The 13,332-nt window shown below is 36.0% G+C and overlaps 1 protein-coding gene across 9 annotated transcripts in view; it reads right to left on the bottom strand.

Annotated features, from left to right (window-relative positions):
* SEPSECS (Sep (O-phosphoserine) tRNA:Sec (selenocysteine) tRNA synthase) overlaps positions 1 to 13,332 on the bottom strand; it is a 99,996-nt gene that overhangs the window by 19,963 nt on the left and 66,701 nt on the right. For 7 of the 9 annotated variants that reach the window (XM_044767651.2, XM_070506122.1, XM_044767649.2 and 4 more), the window contains 5 exons: positions 12,060 to 12,214; positions 9,887 to 10,005; positions 9,408 to 9,566; positions 6,796 to 6,949; positions 2,868 to 2,970 (listed from right to left, as the gene is read on the bottom strand). In XM_044767651.2, coding sequence (XP_044623586.1) covers positions 2,868 to 2,970; positions 6,796 to 6,949; positions 9,408 to 9,566; positions 9,887 to 10,005; positions 12,060 to 12,214 — 690 coding nt within the window. Of the gene's footprint in view, positions 1 to 2,867; positions 2,971 to 6,795; positions 6,950 to 9,407; positions 9,567 to 9,886; positions 10,006 to 12,059; positions 12,215 to 13,018; positions 13,313 to 13,332 lie in introns of those variants that run through there. The other 2 variants (XM_014855885.3, XM_070506123.1) reach the window with 2 other exon arrangements.

The raw sequence follows: 13,332 nt of genomic DNA, 5'->3' as shown, positions 1-13,332 counted from the left end.
AATTTCTAGTATTCAAAGATACGTTGTGAGCACCAAAACACTGAGCACTTCTGGGGTAAGTATAGAATATATGAGTAAATGTTAAAGAACTATTTAAATGATCATTATGAAAACTCTGTAGGCATGTGGAGGGCAAAGAAATATAATCTAAGTTTATATTTAAGTTTAAAAGTTAAATGTAGTTTTTTCACTAAGTTTAAAGAAGTTAATGCTATATGTACACAATGACTATAACTATGTAAAAAAGCAATAAATATAAAAAGAGAAAACAGTGGACACGGAAATTATTAATTTGTTAGGGTAACAGGCTTATGAATGATCTTCTACTCCTTCCTCATTTTTCCAAACTTTTAGTAATGCTGATGACTTTTAAATGAATTGAGGCTGTGGAAAATTAAAGAGGAGAAGGAAAAACAGAAAAGGAGGAGAAGGAATAAAGACGGAGCACTGAAATAAAATGTTTTTCAAGATTTCCAGCATAGACAATTGTACAACCTTCCTCTGCCACCACTCAAATTACATATAATCTCATTTAGAATTGTGATGAAGCCTTAAAAAGTTAAGGAATAATAAAAAAGGATATCAAGAAAATGCTAACTGGTTTTCCTCCAAATATTTTAAGAAACCCTGATACACCACGCCTACAATCCACTCTACCCCAGACTTCTTATGTTATGTAAACAAATCTATTTCCTTACTTGTTCAGACAATTGAAATTGGGTTTCTATTACTTGCAGCCAATTACATCCTAAGTGGTACAACTTCTGAGTAAAGAAACTAAGCAAATTGGCTGTTACTATCTCATATAAACCACATTTTTATTGGAGATGATATTAGTACACTCAAAATGATATAAAACAAAAAAATTTGCTAGATAGTATCTGCTGGGCTAAGGAGCATTTGCCACCACCTTGGAGGCCACAGATAATCCATGAATAACTTATGTCCACATAATAACAATCACATGTATGTCAAAACTGAATATGTGATTAACATCATTATGCACACAAATTGTATAACTCACATGTGGATATATATCCATATCCTAATATGAATAATTAATCATTTTAAGTAACTATAATACTTCATTTATTCATTCACTTTTTTGAGTAACTAGTTATTGAGAGTCAATTATGTACCAGGTACTGTCCTAAGTATTTTGTGTGTTTGTGTGTGAGAGGAAGATTGAGCCTAAGCTAACATCTATCACCAATCTTCCTCTTTTCTCCCCAAAGCCCCAGGACATAGTGGTATATCCTAGTTGTAAGTCATTCTAATTCTTCTATGTGGGATGCCGCCACAGCATGGCTTGATGAGCAGTGTTTAGGTCCGTGCCCAAGATCTGAACCAGCGAACCCTGGGCCTCCAAAGCAGAGCACGAGAACTTAACCACTCGGCCATGGGGCCAACCCCTGTCCTAAGTATTGAGGAAACAGCAAACAAAACAAGGTCCTTGCCCTAAAAGAACCTTAATTCTAACTACTGTCAATAACTAGACAATAAACAAATAACCTATCAAGAGGTGATAAGTGTTATGGAGAAAAAGAGCAAGAAGCCATTGATTTTAAGAAGCAACATTATTTTACACACCACTAGGTTAAAAAAAAACATTGCCAAACTAGTGTTATACAACACCAATGATTGTGAGACATCCCAATTCCAGAGATGTTATACTGTAGAAAAATGTGCACCTTAAAATCAATGAATATGATAAAACAGGAAAAGAGGGATAAAAAAATGCTGGCAAGGAAGAGGGAGGTGTTTATTTAGATAGGGTGTCTGACAAAGTCTCACTGACCTAAAGTGAGGTAAGAAGCCATGCAACTCTCAAGAAGAGCAATCATGGGAGAGGGATGAGCAAGAGTAAATGCCTGGTGGTGTGGCATGTGTGGCACCAGGGAGGAAAAGAAAACAGACAAGTGTGCCAGGAGAGAGCAGGTGAGAGGAAAAGCAGTAGGAAATGAAATTAGAAAAAGTACAAGGCCTGAATACACAAAGCCTTACAGGCCATGGCTGTGACTCTTATTCTGAGTAGGATGGGACATCCAAGCATATTTTCAAAATAAGAATTTAAAACAGATGATCAGATCTATTTGATGCTTATAAAAATAAAATAAAATCATAAAATTTCTAAAAACCTGCCAACTCCACAGTTACATGCTAGAATGTTTATAAATGAAGTCACTTCCAGTCTAGGATAATAAGGTAAAGCGATTCCTTAAATATTAAATATAGAACAAATCATCAATATAGTTTTAAAAACTATATAATCTATACCTATGTAAAAATCTATATAATGTACTATGATCTAGTACATTAGAAAAATGAGAATACTGGTAATGAAGTGTTCTCAGAAAGTTAAAAACTAAACTACTAAAGTATTTCTATGGTGATTCTGACCAAAGCTACTAGTCCAATTACCACCAGACTACCAAAGAATGATGACTTTTACTGAATGAACACTGCATGCAAATTTCTTTTTTCTTTTTTTTTGAGGAAGATTAGCCCTGAGCTAACTGCTGCCAATCCTCCTCTTTTTGCTGAGGAAGACTGGCCCTAAGCTCACATCTGAGCCCATCTTCCTCTACTTATTTTATATGTGGGACACCCACCACAGCATGGCTTGCCAAGCAGTGCCATGTCCACACCCAGGATCCAAACCAGTGAATTCTGGGCCGCCAAAGCGGAACGTGCGCACTTAACCGCTGCGCCACCTGGCTGGCCCCTGTATGCAAATTTCTAATGCTCCATGAAGTAGAGGCTGATAGATAATTGCTATTACACTAGGTTATAATAAAAAAAAAGTAATAATCCCATAATATGTTAAAATCCATTTTTTCTTGACATCTCTTTTTAAACTCTCTTACCTGCTGAATGAGGTGCATACACTTTGAAGACTGCACTCCATAAGCATTGTTGACTATGTGTGGAATGTCATAATTAGCACAAATCACAGCCAGTTCTTCTACTCTATAAACATAAATATTCAACAGAAAGACATATTCATACTGTGCTTTTAAAAATTACGGAGTGAAAACTTTTTTAAAATTTAACGTACACCAGAAAAAAAAATGACAAAACTGAAACTTCTACTGCAGTATGTTAGCATGTAATTAGGCAACTTAGAAATACATAACAGGCACTTTAGAATAAACCTAAAAAAGTATAAAATTAATGCTACCAATAAGAAAATATGTATTTATAAAAATCTATATAGATGGTAGCTTTTAAATCACCTTAAAATTTCCTATATAAAAAGAAGCAGCAAATTATTTATACTGACCCCTTACAAGGTGGTATGCTCATTTAAATGCTTTTGGTTGCTTATGATACTAAAGGTAATATCTGCTAAATAATTAGCATATCTTGAAATCTTAAGAAATCTCATATTAAACATCTCACAACATAAAAAATACATTTTTAAATAGACTTTAATATATTAAAAAATACAGAACATTAAAATGTTTCTGTACCAAAATAACTAACATTTTCCAACAACTTGGATACTAAGGAATCTTTTAAATAGCTGCTGGTTTTAAATTCACTCTTACTTTTTCATTTGACATTCTCCATATTAAGGCAATCTGAAAGTCTAACTTTATGCAAAGTAAGGCAATAAATTTCAATTAGAGCATAATAAATACACTCATGAGTCCCTTAACAACAGAGTTACGTTCTGAGGAACACATCATTAGGTGACTTCGTTATTGTGCGAACATCACAGTGTACTTACACAAACCTAGATGGTATAGCCTACAACACACCTAGGCTATATAGTACTAATCTTATGAGACCACCTTTGTATCTGTGGTCTGTCGCTGATCAAAATGTTGTTATGCAGTGCATAACTGTAGAAGTTCCTTCACAAAACCAAATATTACTTGTGACTGGGGTCATCTCTAATAGAAATGTCTTTACACAATGAAGCTAAAACTAAATTCTGTGATTTAATAATTGTTTTTTGCCTGAGGAAGATTCACCCTGAGCTAACACCTGTGCTAATCCTCCTCTTTTTTTTTAGTATGTGGGCTGCCAGCCCAGCATGGCTGCTAACAGAATGGTGTAGGTTGTGCCCAGGAACCAAACCCAGGCCAAAGTGGAGCACACCGAACTTAACCACTAGGCCAGCAGGGCTGGCTCAATAAAATTCATTTTTAAAAAATTTTCTTTCTAGGAGCCAGCCTGGTGGTGCAGTGGTTAAGTGCGCACATTCCGCTTCAGCAGCCCGGGGTTCACTAGTTCGGATCCAGGGTGTGGACACGGCACTGCTTGGCAAGCCATGCTGTGGGAGGCATCCCACATATAAAGTGGAGGAAGATGGGCACGGATGTTAGCTCAGGGCCAGCCTTCCTCAGCAAAAAGAATAGGATTGGCGGCAGATGTTAGCTGAGGGCTAATCTTCCTCAAAAAAAAAAAAATTTTTTTTCTTTCTATAATATAGTTTGGAAGCAAAGTATTTTTATACAATAAAAGTTCTTTTCTACAAAGACCTTTTTCAAATATACATTACATAGTTTTATTATCTATTTATGCATAATACATCTTTTTCTAACAGATGTGCATTAATTTTTTAAACTACAAATAGAAATAACATTCTGTTCATCTGTTAGAAGTTTTTGATTTGCTTCCTTAAAGTTTTATGAATTAAAATTCATTTTATCATTCATTTTCATAAACCTCAAAATCAACACAGGAAACCTTTCTAGGGGCCGGCCCCGTGGTCGAGTGGTTAAGTTCACGCGCTCCGCTTTGGTGGCCCAGGGTTTTGCCAGTTCGGATCCTGGGCATGGACATGGCACCGCTCATCAAGCCATGCTGAGGCAGCGTCCCACGTGCCAAAACTAGAAGGACCCCCAAGTAAAAATATACAACTATGTACTGGGGGGCTTCAGGGAGAAAAAGGAAAAATAAAATCTTTAAAAAAAAGAAAATCTGTCTGTTACTTAAACTAATCAAATGTTGTTTTTAACAAAACAGACTTCTGGAATACACACAAGTATTTTCTTCATAAGATAAAAGGCACTTTCACATGTTTGTGTTCTAATAAAAGCATTCCTTAAAAACAAACTTCCTTGAAAGTAAAGCACCATAATAACATAAAGTACTATTGCAAAAAGGAAAAAAAATCACTTGTGAGCAGTTTAAAATATTCTGAATTGATCTAATGAGCTAATATTTAGTGTACGTATAAAGGTATTCAATGAAAGGCAAGGAGAGGCAGAAAAAATATTCTCCATGTGAATCCAACTGTTTTCTAACTTAGAAGCCAATTAAAGGTGTTTATCAGTGAGAAGAAATGATATCCTTCTTTTTTTAACATTTCGTTTGACTGATTTTGCCCCACAATACTCTGTCCAATTAATTAATAAAGACATATATATATACACACATATATATACACCCATTCAAATTAAGACTATAAAGGAAATAAGGTTAATGTAAAGAAATTAAAATGTATTTTAAATTTAATAAAATCAGAAATTCAAACGTATTACTAACAACTGTGCATCACCATTTTCCTAAAGTTCATTCTTATTAGAAACATTCAGTACATAACACCACTAAAAAGTGGCAAATGAGAATTTTGCTGATTGACAAAAACCTTATAATTTTTTCCAAAGGAGATAACATGTAAAATATTTAACACTGCACCAGGCAGACTGTAAACATTCAAAAAAAAGTTAGTCAAAATGAAATATAAACAAAACTATCCTCAAGGACAAATAATCTAACAAAAATATCCATATGCTATTTTTGCAAATGTGATTTACTTCTATCACATTTGACTTTTAGATATCAAAACCATCATGAAGAAAGTATAGAGATGTTTAATACTTTAATACAAATTTAAAACCTGATTGGTAATTAATGAACAAACAACTAAAATATATGCAATATAATCTTAAAATAGAATTCACAGACTCATGAATGAAGGTAAATTTTCAACAGCATGGTTTTAAAATTGTCTCATATCTGCTTATAATAAAACATGCATTCGTTACTGTTGAATTATGTGATTCTGTGAATTAAAACCAAAGTATAACTTATGCTACAGAAAAAGTACAAAATCAATGTGGTTTTTACAAATTATTAGCATTTCTGTTCAAAATGTTAAAATGAAACAGACCTGCTGTCAAAAACCAAAACTAATAATTAGTATTATTAGATCTAAGCCTATTGCATTTTCAAAATGAAAATCTGAAGCCATCTCTTAGAAAACATTTACTTTTTTTCTTTTTGCTTTTATTTTCTTAAATATTTGCATTTTTCTCAAAATGCAAAGACAACCTCTGTATATACCTAAGCGTACATCTGGCTTCCAATTAAAAAGAAAATTCAAAGGACAGTAAATAATCCTAAAATTTTCTATTTAATATCTGTTAATACTGATAGTGCCTATACATGAAAACTAACTGTAAGATCAAAGAAGTGGAGACAGGAATGGAAACATGTAAATCCAACATTTAGCTTAGAAACTTCTACTAAATAATGAGGAAAAAGATGCGAAGACATCAGAAACAGAAAAAAAAAGCAAGAAAACAGAGACGTTCTGCATCTACTTCGGAGATAAAGGGATCTCCACTTGACACTAACAGTTTTTCCCTCTTCTATATCAAATTCTTATTTTCCTAAGCCATTATGCTGTTTCTCCACAAGGTCAATCTATTCTCTTACAAAAGTCCATGCACCTATTTACTATCTAATGTTATTTAGGCATATTTGAGAATTAGTATATCTGCATTTTATACAAAAGACTGATGAGCACCTAAAGGACAATATTCACAAATCATTTACCTATCAGGCACCCTTGGAGCAAAACAGGATGTAGTCGAATGAACACACAGAACGTAATCAGGCCCAAGTTCCTGGACTTTAGCCTCCACTGCTTTCAGGTCTGTGCGCAGCTCGTCACCTTCTAAAACGTTCTCTATCACCACAGGCTCAAAACCTAACCAAGCCAACCAGAAATCAAAATGTTAATGTAAACTAAAGCGAGGGAAGATCCTGGAATTCTAGGAAGCAGTGCTATTCTGCACAAAAACTCCAAATATTTATTTTAGTTGATGAATCCTCCTCCAGTAATAAAGACCTGGCTCAACACTGGTATGAGTCAAAGGCAGGTCAAAATAATGTGAAGGACAACTAGAAAAGTAAACCAACTCATTCTCTGGCAACATGTAAGTTTATTTTCAAGTTCACTTTATTTCAGAGATGGACAAAAATAATAATATAATTCAAGTACTGAAACAAATCACAATCATCGGCTTCATGTTTTACCTCTGAAGAAAAACATAACAAGTTTCAGTAGCGTAAAGATCTCTAACCCATCTCATAGCTTACAAGGGCCTTCTATAATCTAAATATAAAAATTGTTTTCAAATTTCCAATTGAATTAGTACACTTAACTGGCATATGATCAAAGGTCCACCCAAATAATAACTATTTAACCTTGTATGGTAAATATTCAGGTATCTATAAACTTAAGTTATACAAGAAATATATACACTAGATAATGTACAAAGCACTTACATAACTAAGTACTTTGCAATACTAGTAAGAACTCACAGTAAAAGTAAAATCTAAATGTTTAAGTCCTAGAAATTGGATAGAAAATAAACTTGGGAAATTCTGCACATAAAGTTATTATGTAGTCACATCTGCAGCCTTCCCAAATACCAAATCTATCAGCAAGCTAGATTCACGGATTGAAGAATTGTAAGGGATTTAGAAACCATTTAGCTCGACTCACTCATTTCAAAGATAAGGGAGCCAAAGTTCAGGAAGATTAAGTGGCTTTCCCAAGGTCACACAGAAGTTAAAGCAAAGTTAAGAGCAAGTAGTTTTCTTTTGTGTTTTAGAATCCACATCAAGTTGTCTGCATTCTATCTACAGAAACATAAAACCTCAGCCTCTATAAAATCATCAATTCAAATATATTGGTTCAGAGATGTCTAGTTTTTACACCTGTACCTTCACAGCTATTAAAACAAAGAAAACTTTACTTAAGTAAGTAGCTTCCTAAGGACAGCTAATTTTCTATTATTTCTCAAATTCTCTACACCCAACCCTATTCTTGCTTTCAAACAATTAAAATGCAAGCTTTTTTAACAACAAAACTATCCTGCTTCCTAAGAATATAAGCTATCCTAAATAAAAATGAACTGTAAATTGTAGTCCAAATCATAACATCTTTTAGAAAAAAGCTTCCAGTTTTTCAATATGGGAAACTTTTCCATAGTGTGATTATCAGATCTTTGGTTAACAGGATGTAAATTAAAAGACAACTTTATGCCACTGAAAATAAGTCAGTATGTTTTTTAAAAGTCCATCAGTTTCTGCTATATGTCCTTATTATGAATCCCTTTACATGAATTTCTATAGGATTACTTGTGCTGTTTAATTAGAGCTCAATATTGCTCATTTCATACAACTGACTGAGGCCATTCAAAAATAACCATAAATTCTCAAATTCGACTTCAGCAAGCCAAATATTACAACATCAATTTAAAGTTTTTGTCTCATCTATACTTAATGATGCCTACATCCTTGTACTTTGATTCATGGTAATAATTCATGTATACTCCACTCACGTATAGACGACAAACATTCCTGAAGCACCTTTTAAGCTCCAGGGATTATTGTTGGGCACTTCATGTCATCCCATTTAATCCTCAAAACAATATCATGAGGCAGGCAACCATATGCCCATTTTAAAGAATAGGGACATACAAGCCAGTAATTCCACTTCTGAGAATATACCCAAAAGAATTCACAGCAGGAACTCAAACAGGTATTTGGACACTCCTCTTCACAGGAGCATTATTCACAACAGCCAAAAGGTGGAAGCAATCCAAGTGTCCATCAATGAATGAACGAATGGATGAATAAACCAAATGTGGGATATATATACAATGTGTTATTAGTCAGTCTTAAAAAATGAAAGTAATTCTGACACAAGCTATAACATGAATGAACCTTAAAGACATCATGCTAAGTAAAATAAGCCAGTCACAAAAAGACAAATACTCCATGATTCCACTTATATGAAAAACCTAGAGTAGTCAAATTCATTGACACAGAAAGTAGAACGGTGATTGCCAGTGACTGGGAATACTAGGGAGTGGGAGTTATTGTTTAATGTAGAGTTTCAGTTTAAGAGGATGAAAAAGTTCTGGAGACAGTCAGTGGTGACAGTTGCACAACAACGTGAATATGCTTAATGCCACGGAACTGTACATTTAAAAATGGTTAAAACGGTAAATTTTGTTAGGTATATTTTACCACAATAAAAAGACAGAATAGGAACAAGTTTAGTTTCTTTTCCATTTATCTACCTTTATATAAAAAGTTTGAATTTTCTAACTGTGATATTGAAGACACTATATATGCCACTTCTCTTCTTTTACCTGCAGTGATCATGGATTTAAAGCAGGACTTCTGGTCTATTCTTGGCCATATAATATATTTCGCCTTTGGTCTTTTGTGTCTTAATGTCAAGAAACACAGAGTTAGACTCATACCAGTTGCCATAGGAACTACAAAGCAGTTGCTCACTGTATGGACACCTATGAATAAAAAGTAAAAAGTAAATTAGTCATTCCATTGTAAAACTGCATCCTTCTAGAAGAGACGATATACTTCTACCAAATAATAAGAGTTGTAGGCTTATTGCTTCTTCTTCTGTACTCGCTCTCAAGAAGCTCACTCCAAAGTCATCCTCCAGGCTTATGGCTCTGATTTTCCCTCTTATTCTAAACGTTTTACATATATATGTCTTTTCAGAAGCCATTTATATCCTTTTTGGAAAGAAGCATTAATAAAAGAAATTAGGCAAAGCTGTCTGTGGCTGGTCAGCCAAAAGTATTATGATTAACACAGTACATACCAGCCAACTTTATGATGTCCAGGACCAAAGAATTGGTAATTTTGTTCAAAAGGCTAGAACCTGCAGCTTTTGGTTGCACAGCAGAAATATCACCCGATCGTCCAATTCCATGAATGAACCTAAGCAAAAAATGGGCCAATAACTGGACAAAAATATTCAGTGTTCTAAGTAACCCATCATGTAAGTATACAAATACAAAAACCAAAAAAATACCAGAAGCAATACTTGACTATTGTAGATGCATTTTATCAACTATTAATAATACGAAAATACCTTACTTAAACTGAAACGAATTCATCAGTTATGTTGTGGTGGCTAGTCTCCACAGATGGCCACTATCAATTCCTTTTCTGCCTATGCCCATATGCTACTCCCACACCAAGAGGTACTAATTCCCCTCTGCTTGAAGCTGAGCTGGCCTTAGTGACCTGCTTGGCCAGGAAGAATCTAGCAGAAGTGCTGGTGTGGAACTGCTGAGCTAGATCACAGGAAGCCTTAAAGCTCTCCACCTGGCCTCTTGAAGGCCTTGCTCTTGGGGGCTTCCTCTGACAATCCAGCTGCCATGCTCGGAGAAGCCCAAGCCACAGGGAGAGGCCACCCGAGCTTCCAGCCAACTAAGTCAGAAAACTTGGATAAATCGCCCAGTTGAACCTTCAGATGACTGAACTCTCAGCCAACATCTGAGAGCAACTACATGAGAGACCCAAAGCCATAACCACCCTGCTGAGCCCAGTTAACCCACAGAACTATGAGGGAGAAGAATAATCGATTATTTTAAGCCACTAAGTTTGTCATGCAGCAGTAGAAAAACAGAATACACGCACCAATAAATTCTCTTTCTTTTTCCCCTAACCAGAGCAGTGGGCTCATGGGGATGAGCTGATGTTTCAAACATTGCCTTAATTTTAAAAGACCTATATGCTCCCTGAAAATCAGTGCACAAATCCACTCATTTTAAATTAGATGATGTTATACATTATTTAAAGATACCTCTAAATACCCTTCAAAATCAAAAATCTGTTTGTAATTTATAGTCAGATTGGAAATTCTGCACACTAGAATTATCACAGAACACTAGTGTCGCATTTCATTACCACTGAAACCTCGTGTACAAAGTATTTTTTATATATATCATCAACCATGTTATCAGCCCATTTTTAACCATGAATTTCTCATCTAAGTTATACATTCATCATTAGTTTTGACTGCAATTTTTTTAATTGAGATTTAATTGACATATAACATTATATTGGTTTCAGGTATAATACAATGATTCAATATTTGTCTATATCGTGAAATGATCACCACAATAAACCTAATTAACATACATCACCACACAGTTACAAATTTTTTTTCTTGTGATGAGACCTTAAAGATCTACTCTGTCAACTTTCAAATATACAATACAGTATTATTAACTATAGTCACCTGCTATACATCTCATGACTTACTTATTTTATAACTGGAAGTTTGCACCTTTTGATAGAACTGGAAGTTTGATGGTTTTGATTGAAGTTAAATTTTACTATCCCTAGGAAAATTTCATCATGATTTAAAATCATGGAAGACAGGAGTGTTTTAAGAGTTTATATTTCACAGAAAGGTTGGAGAACAGAGAAATCATCATATTTGGAGCCACTATCAGTTAAATGGTTACCATAGAAGAAAAAAGCAATTTAATAATCTAAAATTAAATTTAATAAAACTTTTCCTGCATCTATTGCAACAAAGCAAGGTACTTATAAAATGGGATTCAGTTTAGATGCAGAAAAACAACCTTTTAAGGTTCTACCTCTATATAATTCTCTGAAAAAATTTGCAATGTCAGAAAAGAAACATGGAAAACCATAAACCTTAACCTATTTTAAACTCTTACAACCAAAGAGGTTTATTAGGTTAAACATTCTTATCAGAATATATAGCCAGTATCGTTAATTACCCAGAACCTGACAAGGTAACAACCATATACAACTTTACTCTACTGTCTTGAAAAGCACCTGCTCAGATAAATTGTTTCCATCTCCCTGTTTCCTCTATTTTAGTGAACATTTGAATAGGGAAGAAGCAGATTATAAACGGACATTTTATAATTTAATATGATAAATACTGCCACCATTGCTTTTAACCATAAAGGAAAAAACAAATGTTTTCACATGCAACTTGAAAAAAATACCTGTAATGACGCCGAGCAACTAACGCAGATGCCACTCTCCCTTCCCTTTCTCCCACACCACAATTGCCCAGGAAATTGTTGCTATCCATGATTGCAAGTTCATGTAGAAAGAGTTCAAGTGTACTTTCATCCCAACCATCCTCTGGACACTTGCCCTTAAAAAAGAAATAAAATACTATAACTATATTTAAGAAAACCAATAATCCCTAGAGCCCTATTTAATGCATTTTAAAACTTTTTAACGTGTATTTTGCCATGCTCTTTGCCTTTCTAAAATTCAGATATAAATCCAGCACTATGAAGAAACCTCGAAAAGGCCAAACGTTTGTGTTACGTTACGTTACAATTACGTACAGATTGTGAAAAGTGATGATAAATGCACACGATGAGATTTACTCAGGTTTTAAGGTGCAGTAAGTTAAAGTAACTGAAAACCAATAAACCTTATCTTCAACGAAAATTCTTCAAAGCAGGGTGTTAAAACTAGGCTTGTGAAACTTTAATGAAATTAAAATTCAGGAAGGCTGGCAGGAGCGAGACCTGCGAAGCTCCGCGAGAGACCTGGTTCGAGTTAGTACATAGAGGTTTGCAAACATTATGTATGCCGAGTCCTTGGGAGGAGGGAAAGATGGAAGGTGCGAACTGCGACCTTTTGGTAAACACAAAAGTAACCCAACTGGGAATCCCGTCTCTTGCGCATCCCGAAGTTAGGAAACCGCGGGCCGCAAAACGCACCCCCCCCGCCAACCGCACTCCCTGGATCTTGCTGGCCTTGGCGAGGCCGAGAAGGCGCTGAGCGCAGCAAGGCAGCAGAGTGCATGCCAAGCTGCGACAGGCTCTGGGGACAGGTCTCAACCAGCAAACAGGAGCGAGCGAGGCGGGCCCAGCGCGAACCGGGTACAGGGGCGGGGCCGGAGCCCGGGGGCGCGGCGGCTGGGAGGGACCCGACAGCTCGGTACCTTCTCCAGAAGCAGCCGTATGAGGTGCTCATGCGAGCGGCGGGCCTCGTGGCCCTGCCGCACGTAAGCCGGCGACACCAGCCGCTCGCCGGCCGCGAAGCTCTCGCGGTTCATGTCGGCGGTGGCGACTGTGGCAGCAGAACAGTCTCCACACGCCAGGACACGAGGCCGAACCAGGACGCAACTCGTCGCCTGGACGGTACGGCAAGCCCTTGGGGCAAAAATGTGCGTCTCGCTCTCGCACATGCGCAAACCGCCCCAGACGGTGCGCCAGCAGCTGGAGGATTTGGGCATGCGCAGGGTTGTCTGCCGGT

The sequence above is a fragment of the Equus asinus genome, chromosome 3, assembly GCF_041296235.1.
Source record: "Equus asinus isolate D_3611 breed Donkey chromosome 3, EquAss-T2T_v2, whole genome shotgun sequence".
NCBI classification, from domain to species: domain Eukaryota; kingdom Metazoa; phylum Chordata; class Mammalia; order Perissodactyla; family Equidae; genus Equus; species Equus asinus.
The sequence above is the reverse complement of the archived record's forward strand: the minus strand, read 5'-3'. Positions and strand labels throughout refer to the sequence as shown.